Raw genomic sequence first — 21692 nt, forward strand, 5'->3', positions numbered from 1 at the left:
CTTGCGTAGGAAACAGGAATCATGGGCTTACCTCACCAGGTAGTGGACAAATCTGTCCAACGTGAAGGCATGAATCACTTTGAAAAGCAAATGCAGTTTCCCATGTTCAGGAAGGAGTCAAAGAAAACTTGACTAGCTCTGAATGGGCTATTTTGTGTAGAAGAAAGTGCATTTTGGAGTATTTTTTGTTCCAGTCAGGAAACAATCAGGAAGAGAAGAAACAGTAACATACATTATATTTTATCCCAAATAGCAACCAAGCTGAAAAAAACAATTATTCACAGAATACAGATGCAAGTTCTCACAGAGCCTGTTAACTGTAACAAAATATATGAGACTTTCCCATGCAGAAAAGACTAGTACAACCCCAGAGAGTATTTCCATCAGAAGACAGGTCAGGCTAAAAATCTGAGTCCATCAATAAGGACAACTATCTCTAAAAGTGAAGACTTGAGTACTGAGCTGTGAGAAGCCCGAACCATGCACAGTTTTCAGCCGGTGTGCTCGGGTACCATGGGAAGCCCAGCTGCTGCATTGCAGAGCACAGCCCAGCACAGGTTTGAGCTGCCCAGCTTCACATCAGCCTAAACTTGGTGCTGCTATAGCAAGATTTTTACTGGTACCCGAGCCAGCTCATTTAAGGCTGACTGGGGTGCGTTGACCACAGCCTTCACAGCAACTATTGCAGGGCAGGCAGACCTCCATTTTTTGATCAGGTCTTTTTTCTTCATGAGTAACAACCGAGATCCCATTCCAGCAAAATGACCCCATAACACACTTAGTGAAGAAAAGTGCATCAAGGTCCCCATAATGAATTTGGTAGCCTAATTAAGCAAACTAGGTGCTCAATTATTTGCAGTTTGGGTTGTACTATGGGGACAATCATTCACATCCATAAACACTTAAGAGTGACTGACAGCAGAACGAAGCCAAAGGCTATAGGCAGCCAGCTTACAATGTAGAAAAACCGCAACATACTTTGCCTATTCTCTCTGATTAAAAAAAAAGTAAAAATTAAAATTCCTCAGCAATAGCTATGGACAAACATCACAACACCAAACCTCTTTCTACACTTAAACTACGAAAGGATATATCCAAGCTGAAGAGGCTGACGAAACAGTGAACTAACAGAGAGGAAAAGATGGGGAAAAAAATCAACTGTTATTCTAGGAGTAATGAAAAACTGCAATAGCACAACTCATGGGAGAGGCAGTAAAATACAACAAGTGCTTTTGTGTCATCTCTGTTGGTGTAAATCAGTGGGACTCTGCTGACATTAATGAAGCCAAGCTGACCTATGGGCAGGGAATCTGGCTTTTTATTTGCTGTGATGACGACTGATGTCTAAATTCAACAACAAATTTTATACTATTATAATTAAAAGTCTATAATAACATACAACACAAATGTTGTCTGTACAGGAGACTTGTATTGTTTTATTCATCTTGTGGCCTCATATTGCCAGTGGGACTGGTATACATAATTAAACTATTAATAACACCTCTGCAAAAGGTAGCAACACAGCATGGAACGAACACTTTATAACTAACTACTAGCAGTCACATTTCAGGACAGCTAAAAATTATTATTCTTTAAGATAAATTTTGATACAGTTACCAAGAACTGCAATATTTAACTCATCTCACGGCACTCCTGAACTCTGATAATGTTTAATAATGTAGACTATATATCTGCTTATAACACACAATTATGTGTTTTGCGCATTTGACAAGGTAAAATATTAACATTCATGCTGCAGACCTAATGCTCTTATCCCTATGACAGACATAAACACAGAGAATTTATAAGCAAAGAGTTGATAGTAAAACCAGGGAGCATCCAGACCAACATTTAAGCAAAGAAATTCTGCAGAACTGTAGCAAAGATTATCACAGGTCACAACCAGATCAGGAGTCAGTGCCACCGTCCTGCAGAAAAATTGCAGCTGTCATTTTGTTACTTCCTCTGTCCTCGCATCTTTCCGCATCCCAACTCTTTGTCAGACCAATTCTTCTCCATCTAAACCTCCTCCTCTCCTGTTTCCTAATGACTGTCTTGGACTCAGGTAATCCAAGTGCTGCCATTCACACTACTTCCTCCTTAAATTGTATTGTCCCTGCAATTCCTTAGCTTCCTCATCAGCTCTCCATTCTGATGCCTAGCAGTCATTACTGGCATGTTTTTTGCCACACAATTTTTGGGCATGCTGCATGGATGCTCTATTGGAGATTTCAGTTTCTTCATTCTACTCAGCATGGCAATTTCTAAAATTTTCAGAAGGCTCTTAACATGGGAGAACTTCACAGCAACATCAGAAATGACATCCCTGGCTGAAAGGCGATGAGTGGATCACCTTTCAAACATCTCTCAAAGGCTGGGAACCAAGCTTTGTAATGACCTCTGAGAAAATAACTTCTGTTTTTCCAGGAAAGGGATGATGGTTTTCAAAATACCAACTAGGTCTCAGAAAAGCAAAGGGAACAAAAAAATTCAGCTCAGTCAAGGAAAGCATGGTAAAACATGCTTTTACAAACAGTTAAAAAGGGTCTGTAGATGACAGGCATTCAGCAGTTCTTTAAAGGAAATGAGACCAAGCAGAACCTGGTACTTTCATCCCATCTTTTTCTGAGATTTTGTAACACACATAAAGCAGTACATCTTTTAAAAAATCTACATTTTCTGGCTTAGATAGAATCCCCCTTTGCTGGAGAGAAAGCACACATAAATAAAAAATTACAGTTCCTGAGGTACTGTTAGAAAGGATTCAAATACAATGGTGATAATGCAAAATTAGAATCCAAACATCACTGAAAAAAGGAGACCAAATCCTTTCTTCTAACTCATGACATATTGTGCCACAGATAATTTCTATTTTCTTCTTTTAATTGGCAGAAAAACTGAGGTTCAGCTAATCAACCACGAAAAACTACCAGGCATGTCAACAGAAACAGCTGGCTGTAACACACAGCAGAGTGAGAAGTGCAAAGAGTTACAGAGAGCACGGCGAGGGCTGGCCGTGTTTCACGGGCTGGTGAGCGGGGGCCACATGAAAGACGATCACAGCAGAGGGGAGCCCTGCCAAACCCTAGAGAGTGAACTCACAAGGCCAACTGTGCCCAGGGGACCATATCCGTCTTACTATGTAAGAGTGATGGTTATCTAGGTGATGGTGTCACAAGAAGGTAGAGATTTAGGTAGAGATCATAGAATCATAGAATGGTTCAGGTTGGAAGGGATCTCAAAGCTCATCCAGTCCAACCCCCTGCCATGGGCAGGGACACCTCCCACCAGACCAGATTGCCCAAACCCCTGTCCAACTTGGCCTTGAACACTGCCAGGGAGGGGGCATCCACAACTTCCCTGGGCAACCTGTGCCAGTGTCTCACCACCCTCACACTAAAGAATTTCTTCCTAATATCTGTTCTAAATCTACCCTCTTCCAGTTTAACCAATAGGAAAAAAAATCAGGGGTGGGACACTGGAGAGACTGGGCCTAACAGTCTGCTATGGGGAAGACCATAGGTGTAGATCAGCTACTGGAAACTCCCATTTCTGCACATTTATGTGGGAGTTGTGTGTGTGTGTGTGTGTGTAAGCATGGCCCAATAGCAAGCAGCCTGATTTGCTGATGGATAAGAACAGGATCAGGTCGTTTGTACTGGTCAGATTTATGTGTGTGCTCTTTGTGATGATGTGGTGCCCGCAAAGGTGTTGGTTGCCTGTAGGCATGACTTCAGCAGTTAGCTGTGTCTGTACAGAGTGTGTATGCACATATTTGCATGCATGGGGATTGCGTGCTCAGCCTCACTGAAGAGCTGGATCTGGGGATGAAGAACAGCAGCAGCAGCCTGATGCTATCAGACAAGGACTTGGAGAAATCCCCTTTGGTCTAGAGAGTGTCATAGAATGTACTGGGTTGGAAGGGACCTTTAAAGCTCATTCAGTCACACCCCCCGGCAGTAAGCAGGGACAATGTTACCAGATCAGGTTGCTCAGAGCCTCATCAAGCCTGACCTTGAATATCTCCAGGGATGGGGTCTCCACCACCTCCCTGGGCAACCTGTTCCAGTGATCTACCACCCTCATTTCGAAAAACTTTTTCCTAATATCCAACCTAAATCTACTCTTTTCTAGTTTAAAATTATTACACCTCGTCCTATCGCTACATGTCCTACCGAACAGCTCTTCCCCAGATTTCTTATAGACTCCTTTCAGGTATTGGAAGGTCGCTCCCCAGAGCCTTTTCTTCTCCAGGCCGAACAACCCCAACTCTCTCAGCCTGTCTTCATAGGAGAGCTGCTCCAGCCCTTCGATCATCTTTGTGGCCCTCCTCTGGACCCACTCCAGCACTTCAATGTCTTTTTTGTGTTGCAGACTCCAAAGCTGGACGCAGTGCTCCAGGTGAGGTCTCACCAGAGCAGAGCAGAGGGGCAGAATCACCTCCCTTGATCTACTGGCCACACTTCTTTTGATGCAGCCCAGGATGCGGTTGGCCTCTGGGCTGCAGATGCACATTGGTGTCTCACGTCCAGCTTCTCATCCACCAGTGTCCCCAAGTCCTTTTCCTCAGGGCTGCTTTCCAGCACATCATCTCCTAGCTTGTACTGTTGACTTGTCCTCCCTTAAAGCATCTTCTACATTTGACTAGCATTATTTCAGTTGTGCTACTTTAATTGAAACAGTAACATGTAAAATATATGGGGTAAGAATGAAAAGGTCTGAGAACTCATAACAAGTGTTGGTATTCCATACATTAGGATAAGGAGGGAAAGCAGACATTGGCCCAATTAGAAAGGAGGTCTGGTGGAGCATTTAAAACACACAGCAAAACATGCTGACCATACACAGCCTGCTGTCTTGCTCCAAGAGCATCCCTTGTTTGACACTACTTTACATCTATACTTTCTTGAAATGTGCTCTAAGCGCGGCTTTTACTTGGGTAGCTGTGGTCGGTACTGTAGGACCTGTACTGCAACGCCTCTAGTTGTTGATGGGCCTGTTCAAGGAAATTGTTGTCTAAAAAAGTATGTTATTGATATTGAACACTGAAAATAAAAGTCAGTCCTTAAAGGTATAAACAAAACCACTAAAAAACAAAACCAGCAGCCTGTGTGAAGGTAACTTGTAGCGTTAAAAGAACTTTACTATTACACAGGATGCTTGAACTACAGAGGCTTTGGCAACTTGTGCCATATACATGTCAAATGAATTCAAATTGTTGGTTTTTGAGTCTCTAAGGAGCTGTCAAACTAGCACATTTTCAAAACACTACCATTTACATTACTGGCAGTAAAAGTCTAGTCACTCAAAAATGTCATAGTCCTAACATCAGGTAATATATTTACTATAGCTATGCAGAAGTTTACACAAGCAACTGGATTCCCTAAATGGTGCTTCAAAAAAAGTTAAATCAGATACTAGCAATTACTTTTTTATATAGGTGGGCAGAAAAGGACTGCCAGTGTAGCCTGAAGAAATTAATAACTCATCCCAGTTATTATCAGACAACAGCATAAAACTCAAATCTGCTAGCAAGAAATACTCCCGATTCATTGAACCTGTCCTCATATTTGCAGCCTACATCCATGTTTTTCATTTTAATAAGATTGATGATAGCATTCATTTTCCGAAAAACATTTTGTTGATACTATGTATAAACATTTAAGGAGAAATATTTCTTCTCCTATCTGTCAATGAATGCATTTTTTAAATGGAGTTATAATTTATCATTCTGTGACAGCATTTAGAAAAGCGCATTTATACAGTTATCTAAAAGCTTGGTCAAATTGTATCATCTCCTTGAATATCATCCTATTTAAGTAATTTTATTACCCATATGCTTACTAAAACCACTGTTCTTTATTCCACTTTTTATGTGGTAATCTAAATTGCCTTGAGTAATCTGTCTAACAGAGATAATTAATTGTATTTCATTAATATCTGCAAAAGGTTCCAAGGGCATACAGTGGATTAAATTCTGGTTTGCAAACGTGTTGCTCAGATTTCACGATCTCCATGCTAAAGAAACAAGTGCCACTTGACTCACAGGAAATAGGAATGGAACTGGTTTGCCATCATCTTGCTATTTTACACTATCAAAAACATTAAATATTTACCGATCATCAGCATAAACCCATTTTGCATTATTCAATCCAGCGCTGTAACTGAAAGCTTGGGAATGAGCTCCATTGCTTTAGTGTTTAAGGGTCTTCTCCCTTGCAATCTAAATTAATAGTCTCTTTAGCTCTTTGACACAAATTATTTTTTGTTTTAAACAGTTCTCATTTCTTCCTGGTGTTCATTCCCTCTGGATCTCAGTTTCGCTGTATTAGACAAATCTATGTCTTCTAGACTCCCTCATACAATGATTTTTTTCCCTCCCTTAATCATCCTAACATAATTTTCTGCATTTGTTACAGTTTGAATCTCCCCTCTGAAACATGTCTAGCCACAATTAATAATACTTTCCTATCTCCGCAATGGCATTTACCATTGACATACCCAAAAGACAATACTTGGATGTCTCACAGCAATTCAGCTAATAAATTGAGATTCCTTTACTCAGTCATTTTGAACACATAATTCTAGGTCATTGGGAAGATTTTGTTATTAATCCTCAATCATGTCTTTGAATTTTACTGTATTCATATATGTTGTTCTCTACATAGAACCCCCCATTTCTCCTGTGCTTATCCTCTATATGGATTAAGAGCCACTTGCAAGGTGTTTTAACAGTTTATTTTTAGAAGAAATGCGTGCTGAATTTGTGCAAATCTCACTTCAGCTCTAGTTTCTGCTATACAAGAAACTTTCTATGTTGGTTGGCCCTTTTAACCTTTTCTTGCACATTTGTTGCTTTTTTGCAATGTCTTTACTGATGTGGTTATTCAGCTAATTATGCCTCTCTTCCAACAGTTTTCAGATGTATGCACTTCATTGTAAGATTTGAGACTTTATAAACTAGAATATAAAGCCAGCTGATTAAAAATGTCTTCTTTAAAAATGTAACACACTTTTTAGGCTTCTTTTCTTATTATCAGCAAAAGTCACTGTACAAAAGGAGATACATGTATTTGTATTTGTGTACATATATACACACACATATATGTGTATCTTTCTCTCATACTCACACACAACTCTATGCCATTATGCTGATTTTTAAAACTGGTACTTTCATGAGGAATGATGCACTTCCCTCTGAGTTTCTTCCCTGAGAATCCACCTCAGTCTAATATACATCCACATTAAGCTGTCCAGTAAAAATAAGAATTTTCAGATATATTGAAAATGGCAGCCTGTCTATAATGCAGCCATTAGACCACCTGCATCTGCTGCCTTGCACAGATACACCAAAGCAATTATAAAGTAGCAAAGTCAGATGCCAGAAGCAGCTTAGCTGTTGCAGTACAGAGATCAGCCTGAGTTGTGAAAAAATGCTTAAGAAGCCAAATAAATTTTCAGATAGTCCATGCTGAGCTTTATGATAGCCTGAGAAGGGCAAATAGTCCAAATAATTTAAAAGCTCAGTAGGGAATGCCTATTGTTTTTTCTTCCCCATAGCACAAGCATTTGTGCTGTATTCTATGTAAATCCAGCCAAAGCCTCTACAGAAAAGCACTTTTCAATCATTAATATTTACATGAAAACATCATTATGATTTTCAAATATGGCACAACACTTAGCCTGGCAACATGTGGATTGCTTGCCTTTTTAATTTGTCACTGAATGGTAGTTACAAAAATGTGCAGGCAGTTCTTAAGTTTTAACACAGATTTGGGGAAGAGAGGGTGACAGTAAATCCCTCCTTGAAAAACTCAGTTAATCTTACAATACTTCAGCATTGCAACAAAAAAAATGAGAATAAAGTCAATGTTTTTCTACCATCTGCTAATTAAAATATAACTATGAAGCACACAAGGATCCCAATTTTATGTGGCAGACTTCATGTACTCCTGTAGCATAAAAATAAAGAAACAACAAAAAAACCCCAACCACTAAACCCATGATTTTTTGAGCAAATCCGTCTGAAGGCTCAGCTGGCCAGTTCTTCAAATTTGAGCACAAAATCAAATAACAGTAACAGTAAGCTAAGTGCTACCTGGCTAACTTGTTTTAGGCTGCCAGAAACTGAGCACGCAGAGTCACGGCATCCTCTTTCTCTAAGGAAGTCAGGAAAACACCAGTTGACTCTGAGTACAGCTTGCAGAAGAAGCAGCTTATGGAAAAGGAACAAGCCAACTCAATCACGCTTCCTTCTCTGAGCAGCTCTACAGAAAGGCTTGTCCTGTTGCTGTTCCTAACAGCATTCGGGTTTTCGGCACGGGGCTCGATTGCCTATGCAAGTCACAGAGGCAAGGCTGAAGGACCAGCTGTGCAGCTATTACACATTATGTTCAGGTGATAGGGTTCCTCCTTCAGGAACTGTATTCCTGAAGGCTCACGCCATGAAAGCAGCTGGTCCCTATGATCTGCCCATTAGTGTGCACTTGCTTTAATTAATTCTAGTTGGGAAACTAACAGGGCTGTTTTTAAACGGAGTTTGAGGATACTGATATGCTTGGATACCTCTGATTGGGGATCATTGAATGCCTTTTGGAAACCTGTGGCTGGTCACGTTGTGACACTCTGGGGAACCAAGTCCTTTTCAAGACCCAGCCACAATCCTGGCTTACGTCTGACGGCATGAAAACCTCTAATTTTTGTACATATATTTTAACTAAAAAGATTCCCATCCAGAACATTGAGGCTTTTCAGTGTGCAACACTGATGTTGAGCTAATCGTTTATGGTTTCCTTTTCAAAAGTAGACCATTAGCTCAACATTTCCTAGTATGCTGTCAAAATGGCTGAACTGCATTTTAACAGGATGCTGGAAGCAGGAATCACGCAACAAAATCCCTAAATGACATTACTATGAGCTGTCAGAATCAGCCCCTCGTGGCCCAAAACAAAATGTCTTTTACCAGCATGGCTTTTTGCCCAAGCTCTGCTGTCTGGCTCAAGGCACTAACTGGATTAAACAAAAACAATGAAAACACCAGCAAAAATAAAATGCTGTACCAAATGCCATTATAAACAGGAAGAGAAATAGAAAGTACCTCTTTAGACTGCAGGTAAAACTCCATTGTTCCCATCTGATCAAGCCCAGGTACAGCACTACCCATTATGGCACTCCTAAGACACTGCCTCCTGGATCTCATAAGCTGTTTCTTAAGAAACTTCTCCCATATAGCTCTGACTTTCTGGTTTTACCTTATGTTTCACCAATATTTCACTGCTTCTTCCTTCTACATTTGCTGGATGCTTATGCCAGGAGCTAACTTTAACAGGGCTTTTGCATTTTTGTATGACAAAGGAGTGCCACTGTAAACAGATACTTCCCTCACTCATACCTACAAAATATGCTCTGCATTAACCTCCTCCTTTAGGAACTTGCCGGATGCAATGATTTTGGATATAACTGCAGTATTATCATTAATCTTTAACAAAGGCTTTTCATCCCAAGATGCTTAAAACCAAATTGCATCTTAATGTGCAGGGAAAGACATTTCAATTTAAAGCCGACAAAACTGGATGTTGGACAACTAGTAAAACTGAAGCAACACGTCTTCACAAAAGCAGAGCTAAAACAACTGTTTACACACAGAGACCTAAGCTTATGCTTGACATTAATAAGGAGCCAAAGATATCAAAGATGGTATAGACTCTCGTAATCAACACCAGACACCAAAATGCACTCTAACAGGTCTGGCAAGTTTTGATGCCCACAGAAACGGTGCAGTTGTGGGCCCATCAAACACCAGGCCTCTTAAAGACATTTTCCAAGCAGCAGATCTGCTCTGCAAGGGTAGAAAGCCCAGTCTACCACAAAGAACGAGAAAAGCACGATTCCAAGACAAACCTCAGGACAGTGAGCACCAATGGGAAGCATTCAGCTTGATCTCAGCAACATTGAGGCATTACAGAGTCCTGCCTAATACAGGATGAAGAGCTGCAGATCATCTGCACACTGAAGGCAGCTCACTGCCACTTCTCACGTGTTGACAAAAAAGTGACAGAAGACGTCCTCATAAGTTTGATCTCATGGAAAAATCAGCACAGCCTTAAACCATTGGCAGGCACTTCTTGGACCGAAGAGCCCATGACTACAACACCCCTGATCACACTGAACATTTGCTGATAAACCAAAGGCAGTGAGTAAGGCTCCCAATTTAGACCAGGCATTTCAGCTCGACGCAGCAGTAAGAGACCACACCACTATGATCAAAATAGCTCTTCTACAACCAAATCAAAAGCCAACCTGAAAAAATGAAAACCAAACCAACCCTGAAACACACCACCAAAAGTTGAAAACTCCACTTGCCTACAGATCTGCGCCTCCAGTATTTTTCATAAATACACAGGATAAAGCTAAGAATAGAGCCAGAGACAAGCAGCAATGTTACAACTGAATAACACATCACTCTGTGTCTTCACTGAATATCAGTGGATCTATCTGCACTGTAACTTCATATGCATATTACACATTAGAAATGTTACTTCATAGCAGAGCTGCAAATAACCATATTTCCTCGTTACACAAAGAGGCAACAGAAGGTTCACTTAAATATTAAAAGCAAAATAGTGTTATTATACTGTTCAATTTCTTAAACTATGGCAGTTTTTCAATGCTATTTGTATCCTAAATAATATGCCACTCCAGGTTTTAATTATGAAACACTATTTCCTACCTGTAATTCCAGCTAATTACTTCCCCTGTCAGGAAAATATTCTCTGAATTCCCAAAATGCCACACAAGTACTTCAATCTCTTTCACTTTATGTCTCCCAGTGTTCAATACAGAAAATGTAAATTCATTTGGCTACTGCTGGAAGAGTATGAAACTTGAAATAATCTCTGCACTGTCAGCAGGTCTTTACCTTGTGTGCTTAATCCCTGTTACCATGGTGATATTTAATTGCGCAGCCACACAGTTTGATTAGTTTATTTTAAATTGAAGTTTTTCTGTGGAACGGCACAGAATCCTAGCGAATATTAGATAAATGGCTTTCAAAATATTGCAGTAAGTCATATTGTTGTCAATGACTAGATTAACTTGAGTTCAGCTAAACTATTTCTACACTTTAATCTTACACATATATGACAACATACATAATACAAGGATTTTTAGCATTATATTTGGGAGCTGAGCATTTTGAGTATAATTAGGCAGTATTTTATTGTTAGAAGGCCAATTAAAACCTAAATGAGAATTAAAATTCGAAAAGCTTTTGTTGGTAGTATCATCTTGTCTTTCTAAAACAAATTACCTTGCTGTTCTACAATAACAATCCAGATAAGAACTCTTTACAGTAGGCTTATATTTGATTTTCTTTATAGAAAGCTGTAAATAGATTAATATGACAGAAATCAAGCCAAAAGGATAAATACAGCTTCTTCAGTGCTGGCTTTCATACACCTCAGTTCCTCAGTATATGAATGACTGCTGGAGAGGCATCATCAGTATGGTTTTTCCTGTCACAGCATAAGATATTAGATAACTTGTTTTAAATTCTGTACATACACCATGATGAACTGGTGTACTTCAACCGTGCTGTTTAAACAGTAGCAATATACTCTGATAATTCCCACCCCCTTTTCTGCTCTATAACCCAGCTCCAGCACATTTTTTTTCTTAATGCCGTAACTGAAGGCCCAGGGGAAATTTTCACCTAACCTTTGCTGTGAAAAGTCCCAGTTCCACCACTGGGTATCAGACAGCTTTACCTTATTTACTTTTTCAAGGCTGTGGCCACTAAGGCGCTAATGTACAGCCAGAAGGATCATTATACCTTTTTAGCATTTCAGGAGTTGCTTTCCATGCTTTATTTTTACAGACTATAAGGCAGTCTGGTTCTATTTCATATACAGAGCCCCTTGGTTGGCATCACTGGGGATACCAGCATGTGACCCGAGATAAGGCTTCATAGCTTCCTCGAGACCACCATCACTCCCAACCACTTGCATTGCTTTGCAGAACCAGAACTTGGTGCTTTTAATCTCAATTCTGTAGAGACCATACTGTGTTTTATGAGAGAGAGGTTTGAAAAAGCAGACTCCAACTGGGGCTATCATTCTCACACAAACTGTTAACAGGGATTAATTTGTTTTACAATCCCAGGAAGGGTAGCCCGGTGTACCGAAGCAATGCTTCTATAGATGTATTTCCATGTTGTAATGCACAGGTGAGATGCTGTTATGCCATATGAAACGTCTACATAGAAGCATGTGAACTCCAACAGTAATGAGGCTTTCATCTTCTCACCTCTGTACATTCTGAACCTGGGTTAGGAGAACTTGATTTTTCTTTTCTATACATGTTCTGCTCCAGAAGCTGTATTCCACTTCTTAATTTACCTTCAAACGCATAAGAATAACAGTTTTCAGAATGCAACACTTCTCTGAATTTCAGGGCATCCTTATCCAGTTTGTGTTTGGTGAAAGCACTAGGGACTAGACCAGAGATACTGATGGTGCTGTAACAGAGGCCCAAAGTACATGATTCCTTGTACTCCATTTTGGTACAATTACATTGAGGCAACCCAAGGCTAATGACTGAGCAAAAGCTTCTTCTCCTCTGAGTATTCTCACACCCATTCATACCTTCTTGTATAACTCCCCACACCTTTCCATTCAGTGTGAGGAATCCTCTTGGTTCAGCAAGCGATGGCTGCACATGTGTGCAGAGGACTCAGAAAGGGCAAGCCAGCCGACAGGGAATGAGCCACGCTGCTGCGGCTAGCTCCTCACTGACTGCACATCAACTGGCTTAGCTAAAGCTGCCTTACAATGCAATGAACTCTCCATTTTTCCATGCTCTAGTTAAAATAAAATAACCCGACAAACCAGCATCTCCTTGCTATTATTCCCTCCATTATAAGAATGATTTATCCCGGTCGACATTAACATCATTTTGTCTGTCGTATTCATGCCTACCATATTTATGGCTAGAGCAACAGCTCTCTGTGAAGGAAGGACGACTGTTAAATCATCTTCTCTTTTCAGGAGGTTGAACTGATTTTGCAATACTTTCTTTTTCACCATATGCCTGAGTTGTCTCTAGGCAGACCACTGACAATCAGGCTGCTATATAATCTTCCTTCTTCTCTTTTCTAATTATTCAGGTTTACTTTAAACAGTCACTTGTGTTCATGCATCCCTGCTGCTGCTTGCCTCTTCTTGCCCCACTCCCCCTTCCACTATACAATCCTGTCCTTGAGCAGGTCAAACCGTTAGCAACAGAAAGCAAATTTGTATGCAGTCTGAAAGGAGCACAGTAGCACTCTTTCTCTAATAGCACACTATTCCTATCAACAGTCCGTATTAGTGACAAGGGAATTTAAAAAACCCAAAAAACCCAGAAAGACAAAATACAAGAATTGCCATACCAATCAGACCTGTTGTCCGCCTGGTCCAGTATCCTGTCTCTGACAGCACTCTGTACCCGCTTCAGAGGAAGGTGCAAAAAACCTTGTAATTATAGAATAACCTGATTAATACAGGAAGTTTCGTCCTAGCCCTAGGCAGTCAGCAGCTGACTCACTCGCATGTCTGAAACATAAGATTTTATATCTGCTCTAATTTTTTCTTAATCCTATGTAATGTAATAGTGGAAGACTCAGTACAAATGTACATTTGAATCCTAGGAAGCATTTTAGTCTTTACTGTAACCTGTAGCTAAGAGTTATATTTGCTAATTATATAGGTTGTACTATTTTTATCACTGTTAAACTGCCTGCCATTCAATCTCATTGGATGTTCCTTTTAGGGACGTGGGAATAAGTGGGCCAGGGAGTGTGAGTCCAATGCCTGTTCCCTCGGTGTCTCACCTGAGAGTGGAGATGCCCAGAGCGTCACACCACAGTCAGCCTTTGGCTGGAGGCATTATCCTGGCATACAGACTGCCTCCATTCACATCACTAACCCGAATCGGAAGAAGAAGGAAATGAACCCTCTTTTTGACACACTGCATAAGCACAAGTGCTCTCATGCTGACTGAGGGAGGATGGAAGAGCAGCAGTGGTGTGGCTTGTATATTTTGCAAATGCCATATAACATCTCCAGTGAACCTAGGCAACACTGGTCCAGTACTTAGAGATGAAGGAATGTAATGCATTCAGTGAAGTGCTATATAACATCGTACCTACAGGGCAGGAGGTAGCTCCTGTGGCTTTGAACTTTCGTTACAGCCTTATGCACTACGGTAGTCTTAAGGCACAAATAGCAGCATCTGTCTCAAAACCCAGGAAGATGAACAACACTGCAACTACAATCCAGGCTTTCCCTGTATTTTATAGCCTTTTATTGTTTTCAGAACCTTCCAACAGAGTAAACCCCAGAGGACTATTCTGAGAAAGGACTAAACTACCAAAAGGTGTGTACCACCTGCAGAACACATGGACAAGAAGGTTTAGGGTAGGGATAGATATACCAAGAGATTTTTTTTTTTTAAAGCTAATGGTCTGATCGTCTTCTCTGTTTATTTATTTTGGAGTAAACTGACTAGCAGGCTGTTAGCCTTAGTTTTGCATCTGGTATAAATGAGTGGTCCTTAATAAGCAGGGTGCCTGATTGATATGCCATTAATGCCACCAATGATTGTGTTCTGTCATCCCACTCTGCTGGTCAGCTATGAGAACCGGGTGTACAAGGAAGACCACGCTGGCCTGATAGGACCCACACAACACATACAGAGGAACTTACTCCACCATTCAGAAAACATTAATGAGTTTTCTCTTCTAAGCACAGCAAGAACTGAAAGAATAAGATGAAGACTACTAAATACAATTTAGGTTAAGTATTTGTGTAAAGAAAAATCACGGCATTGCTGTATTGTAAAGAAATACTGTACTGTGCTTTGAGAATTTAGGATGTTGTGAGCTGTGCTAGCTACCAAACAACACAAACATTGTATCCCTGTTATATGTATGGGGCAAAAGCTGAAGAATTTCACATTTCATAGCTACGTAGCCAAGGAAGGGCAATCAAAGTGTAACAGTTTCACAAGCCAAAAATTAAGGAGCTGATATAACATACTTTAGAATAAAAAATAATTAAGTTTGCAGATACACCTGTAAGAAGTCTGGAAGAATTTAGTGTTACTAAATACAAAAGCACCAGTGAAAAACAACAGTAGGCATTCAAGGTATCAAAATATGTTGTGACATGTTTCAACTGCTGTAGCAACCATGTCACACTAACATAAGATTCAGAAAGACTTCCGATGTTCAGGTTCAATCTCCATGCACTCTGGAGATTGACCCATAGTTTCAAGTCAAGCAGAGATGCTGTCGGCTTTGATGTCTGGGTGAGCTTCCTTTCATTTCTTGCCTGGAGTCCCAGCTGCTTGTTCAGCTTGCTCCAGACTGGAACACAGAAGCAAGCTAATGTGCATGAAGTAGAGACGGTCAGGGTCCTTGGAACAAAACAGGGAGCAAACCCTACTGCTAACATAGACAGACCCTGTTATCCTCTCTGAGTCAACAGCAAGAGCTAAAGTGAACACGATCAATAGCACCTCCTGCAATCAAGGACATGGCGATAAGCTGACCTAACAGACCTATCTAAAAAATTACTTTAAGAGTGTAATAACAGACTACACCTTACTGGGACTGCTGTTGCTTTGTGTCCTCATTGGAAGGGCTACACTTTCTTTCAGCTGATCTTATTTCACAGTCTCTGCTCCTTATTTGAATGATAGAAGCCAGATCCATAAAATCACCAAAGCACCTAATACCTTAGGAATTAAACAGGAATAGGAATAAAAAGGGTATGACAAACAACAGCAGCGAATGTTACTTCAACTTGCACCTTAAGAGTACAGATGTAAGGCAGTTTAAGCCAACACAACTCTGTTGCAACCCTGCTCCCACATCATTCAGTATTTTAGTGTGTCAGCGATGCTGCTCAGCACCTGGCATTAGCCGTGCCCCGAGCAGGAGGTTGGACCTCTGACTTCCAGAAGTTTCTTCTATACAGAGCTATTCTGTAACTCTACTGGAGGAATGGCTCAGGGAGCTAAACTGACAAAAAATTCATGGCTTTCTCTATAGGATTGATTTTTTATTAGCTTTGGCCAGTTTATTTCCCTCTATCAACTCCCCTGCAGGTCTGACAGGCAGGAAGACTGACACAAGGGAAAGGGTGAAAATGTGAAGGCCCAAAAGTCAGTGGCAACTTAGGCAAGCCAAGATTGCTATGAGGCTAAACCCTTTGGGAATAAAATCAGCCAAAATCTTCCTGCTTTGCATGCTATCTCCCTGAAACCCTACTCTTACACCAAATATATTTTTAATAAGTATCATGGTTATATCCAAATTATCCTTACAGAAATTTCTCATAATCATATACTAAAAAGCATATATAATATGTGTGACGAAAACAGGACATGAAAACGGTTAAATATCCTGCAAACTATTTCATAGTAAAGGTCCAGCTTAATACAGCTTTTGCAGTACAGAAACATGCTGGAAGAACACTAGATGACTGCCACCCTCCTATACTGAAATGTATTACTTATCTCATAAGGCTATTTCAAGTAAAAGTGGCAAGTTAAAAGGGAACGGGTGAAGTTCTGAAACTTTAATTTACCATGGCCTAAACTTAAGAAAAAGTATTTTAGAGGTTTGCAAAATGACCCTGGTTGGGCCATCTGTACAGAAGAGATAACGAATTGATAGTGACAACTCAAAACATTTTGATAAAAGGCTCTTCTCACACTTCTACCGAAGTGCTGCCTAGCAATGGAAGCTGCCCCTGATTAGCTCAGGCCATAAGGGCTTTCAGAGATTTGAAAGAAACCAAATTTGCTTCAGCAGAAAGAATAAACACCTCTTCCCATTCACGCCTTAAAGCATTTGCACCGACACTATGTAATTACTTTTCATTTCACAAAAAGATTCTCCTGGATGCTCTATTCTTTCCACAACTTCCAAATTACAGTATGTCTGCTTGCAGTTGAATGGGTATGTACACGTGGCACCAAGTAAATTATTTAACTAAAAAGCAGTTAATGTTGCTATGAATTATGTCATTTGCTTGTACAGAACTCATGCGCACATTTCATTGTGATAATACCTGGTTTATACATCTTTAATCAAAACCCAGCAGAGGATTTGAATTGCTTTTTCTCCTTCAGTGTGATGCAATTTGTTAATCTGTATGGTTATAAAAAGCCTCGGGACAATATGAAATGCTATGTTGCTGATCTCTCTCCTGCTTTTCTTGACATAACTGTCAACAACCATCTCAAAACTCCATTCCTAAAATCCAGAGGTGAAAAATGAAGGAAAGAAAATTAAATAGTGTTTCCGTTTAAGTAGCTTCTTGTGGTATTTGCAAAAGCAGTTGTTCTGAAAGCCAGAGAGGGCTTTTCCCTGGACAAATAACAGGCACTGTAAGGACAGGTACCCTATACCTTCACAGACGAACTGCTGGCAAGGTCACTAGTATTCAGTCTTTGGTTATTCTTCTAAAATGAAGATATATGTCATGTAACCGCCCAGTCACATCACAGTAGCTACTTGGGCTGACGTCCATGAGTAATGGTGGGTAGATGGTGATTTGGTGCAGCAGTACAGGGTTCCAATTGGTTTCCTGGTTTTGTTCAGTTTCTGAAGGTACTGGGTTTAATGTATCCCAGGGACTGCCACTTCATGTAAGATGCATTCCTACCCTGGAGACATGGCTGGTGCATGCGTTACAGGCAATGTTCTTGCTTTAAAACATTTGATACAACATGAACCACAGCTCATGAGATGTGTTCACATGTAGCACTGCTCAACTTGCACCTAAGACCGATCAGAGATATCGATGTGTAAGTAAGTACAGAACAAAATATCAAAGGCTTCTTCTGTAGACCAGCTTCCCCAGAGGTCTCATTCTCTCCACCCCTTAAAGCAATCTATATTCTTCCCCACATAAAAAGAAAAATGGAAGAAAGACCAGGGCCACAAATAGAATAGAGAACAAGCACCTTATAAGAGGATGGGGAAAAAAATAAGCAACAACCACAACAACAGAATAGCCACAACAACAACAAGAAGCCTAACATTACTTAAGGCGTAATTTGGCACTGTCTGTTATGCATTTTTTATTCCTAGATGCTGTTTTCTGCATTTCAGTGAGGGATATGGCACTTTAAGGTACTAAAAGGCAATCCAAAAAATAAACAAAATAATCATTAGCTACTGAGAGTTAGGAAACATTCCCAAATTGCAAAATTAATGAGTACTAATGCACTGCATTTTGTAAGCCACAGCTGTTTACAGCTACACAACAAGTGCAGCATCCCATTATGTGACCAGTGAGAAAAGAGGAGGAATCAAATGTGGTGCCTCTCCTCAGAAGCAGGATATCAATTGTTCAAACGGATCTCAACCACACAGAGGAGAACATCCCAACAGCCTGCAGAAAAAATGGACACTCAAGGCGTGCAGGTCCCTTCATCAACCAGAAGCAGCAGAGTCCCTTCTGCACGGTACTTCGGGAGCTCACCTATAGTTCTCGACAAGCCTAATTAGTTAAGGCAGAAACCTTATGTTAATACAGTTATATTGTGTCTGGCATTCAGCTTCACATTGTCCAGCGCTGCACTCAGTGTCTTACAAACACGCAAAGCATGTTAAATACTTGTTCAATGAAGACGATGACATTTCAAAGTCAGCTTTTGAGCTCTCATTAACCCAGACAACGTGCTCCAATTTGGACAGGTCTGAAATCGCACTGAATCTTGCAATCCTGCAGGACACCACTCTGCTGCTCATCTTGCTTTGGCTCCAAAAAGCAAATGCCTCCTAGAAAGCCAAGGCACACACCCTGGGTGAAGGAGGGGAGGGAGAGAAAGCAGAGTAACAGGGATCCTTGCTCTTACATTGTGCAATTCTGGTTTTGCAGATGAAGTGAATTATCTTACATGAATTAAGGGTTTTCAATGGTCAATTTAAAATAGGTCCAATTCTTCTACTCTGTGTTAAAAGAAAGAACTGCAATTCTCATACAGGACTTTTTCAAACACCCCCAACCTTCTAAACAGACTGATAAACATAAAAAATGAAATAATAATTAAAAACCCCAACTCTTCACATGAAAACCAAAATGCTAGGCTTGAAAATGGAATGCAAGATAAAGAAACTTATGTTGCAAAATCAAGCAACGGTTCTGCTAACCACCATCATCCCTTTCTAGTGAAGAAGTTCCAGAGCCATGTAAGAGTGCATTTGCTAGAACAGCGAACTGTATTTAATCCAAGCCACTTAAATGACTTTAAAGAATAATTATGCACAGTTTTCACTGGGAAAACAAAAGTCAGTCTTGTTTACAATCACATCATCCAAACAGACATTTATTTTGCAAATAGTCTTAAATTCAGAGCAAAAAGACTATAGGAAATTTAAAAATTAGAATATTTACTACACAGGATCAAATTATACATTTTCTTATTACCAGTGTAATGAATATGTTAGACAAATTAAAAGAGTTCACACAGCAGAGACAGAGGAGAATTGTTAGTCTCAGTCAGAAATGACCTTTTGCCTCATTCTTTAAACATAGCATTTTTATTTTTATTTTATTTTTTGTTAATGATATTTGTTTTCATCAGCATTTTCTTGGGTAAATGAAATAACCAAATACAAAACAAGGCACAGTGAAGTACAGTCAGAGCTACCTCTGTGTAATAAATCAAAATAGTTGAACATTAATCACGTAAGGTTGAAGCAGGAATTAGGATTCCAAGAAGATGCAAGAAGAGCAGGGCTGCAGCGCTGTGCTACAGACCGCGCAGCTCACACTGCCCACTTACTTGATGAAGTAGTCTCTTCCATCTCTGTTTGCCGTCATCTCCCATCCGTAAGGTGTCCCCTGGTTCAAGCTCCAGGTCCCTGAAGAGTGAGGCCAGCCTGAAGACTTGTTCCTGTGGCTGCAATTTTAGGGGGAGGGGAGGAGAAAAAAGAAAGAAAACAAGTTATTTGTCTGTTGTATTTATTTTCCAATTTACTTATTTCACATCATCCACTTGGCATCCAAATACTTTCACAGTTGTGAAACAGCCAGCCAAAACCTAGGCAAGGGAAAACAGGTTAGCAGGTCTACTCACATTTGTAATAATCTTCCAGTCAGTAGAAAGAAACACTGTCATTTCTAATGGTCTTTGTCATACCCCATCAGTCCCACATCCACAATACTCATTTTCAATAGCTTTTAGTACAAAGGACGGGGAGCATTTTCATTCATCGCCATCCTCTGTTCAAATGCCAGCTCTCAGTAGTTTTAGGAAAAAATCCACCAAATGAAACCAAACCAAAGCAAACCACTCGCCACATGGCTGCAGAGCACACACATGGTGCACTGCCTGGCCCAAGAAGCAACACCAGTACCCATTCTCCCTGCTAGCAAACCATTTTTTGTGTCATCTGCTGGAATGAAATTAGGTCATAACACTTCTGTGTATGGATGCTAAACTGATTCCATAAGCAGATGTCACTGCAATTGATCATTATCCATTAAGCTCTTCCTCAAAACAACTTTCAGAAGGCTGCAGTGTCTCTGGGCACACACACACTGTCACATAGCACTGCTCGAGCACTCTCTGCCTGTATTCCACTCCCGAGCAAGAGTCAAGCCATACTGGTTTAAATAAAGGAGTACCTTACACAGCGCACCCAGCTAAGGGTGATTCAGCAGTGCTCTCAGGTGACAGCATTTTCCCACTGGATCTGAAACATTTTGTCAAGTGTCATCTACTGACTCCATACACAAAAAAAGATAAAGCTAGCGAGAATCCCCCATAGTTTCCCACAGGGGAACCAATGATGCTAAAGACCGTCTGAGAGCACATCATAGACAGGCAAAGATGAACCAGCACACAACACTGAATACCATCCGAAATTTAGACATGTAAACCAAAACCACACATAATAAGAGCATGTTTTGAAATAGTTGCCTTCTCTTCACCCATCAAACATATTACAGCTTAGTTTTAGTCACCAGATTTATTTAAGTTCGAACACTAGCAAGAAACCTACTATCTCTTGCCTTCGACAGAGATGTAAGAACTTATTTCCCTTAGAGAAACAAAGCACAATGTAACCTGGCGAACACACTTCTGAAGGAACAGAATTGGTCTCCATGGACAACTCAACAATTCATTGCAAATTGCTAAACTCAACAAAGTTGTGCATAGTTAATCTTTCCCAAAGGGGGAAGGCATCATTAAAAACGAACTAGCTACTTCCCCCTCCCACTTTATTTCAAGGATTAATCACTACTGAGAAAAGATACAGTGCTTCAAAATATAATTTACATGTAAAGTAGAGCATTACAATGGAGAGCTAGATATAATCTGATTTACCAATTACATTAAGTACTCTATCTTCAAGGAGTAGAAAAACATATCTGTTAGCATATTCAAACACTGGTATTTGCCATAAGACTGGGCTTAAGTCTAATATTTGAACTTGCTAGAAATCTTAATAAAATTACAATTAATCATGGCTAATGAAACACATAAATGTCAGATATGCAACACTACCCCAGATAAACGCAACTAGCCCATTCCTAATCAAAGAAATGAACTAAAAACAGACATCTGAGGAAAGAAACAAATACTTTCAACACACTCTCTTGCAGTTTCATGTAAAGTTGAGCTTAGGCATT

The 21692-nt window shown here is 40.2% G+C and overlaps 1 protein-coding gene across 1 annotated transcript in view; it reads right to left on the bottom strand.

Annotated features, from left to right (window-relative positions):
* FRMPD4 (FERM and PDZ domain containing 4) overlaps positions 1-19954 on the bottom strand; it is a 112330-nt gene extending 92376 nt beyond the window's left edge. The window contains 1 exon segment of the mRNA XM_010178513.1: positions 19840-19954. Coding sequence (XP_010176815.1) covers positions 19840-19877 — 38 coding nt within the window. The 5' untranslated portion in view covers positions 19878-19954.
* Between the last annotated feature and the right edge of the window lie 1738 nt (positions 19955-21692).

The sequence above is a fragment of the Mesitornis unicolor genome, unplaced genomic scaffold, assembly GCF_000695765.1.
Source record: "Mesitornis unicolor isolate BGI_N332 unplaced genomic scaffold, ASM69576v1 scaffold5332, whole genome shotgun sequence".
Taxonomy (NCBI): Eukaryota; Metazoa; Chordata; class Aves; order Mesitornithiformes; family Mesitornithidae; genus Mesitornis; species Mesitornis unicolor.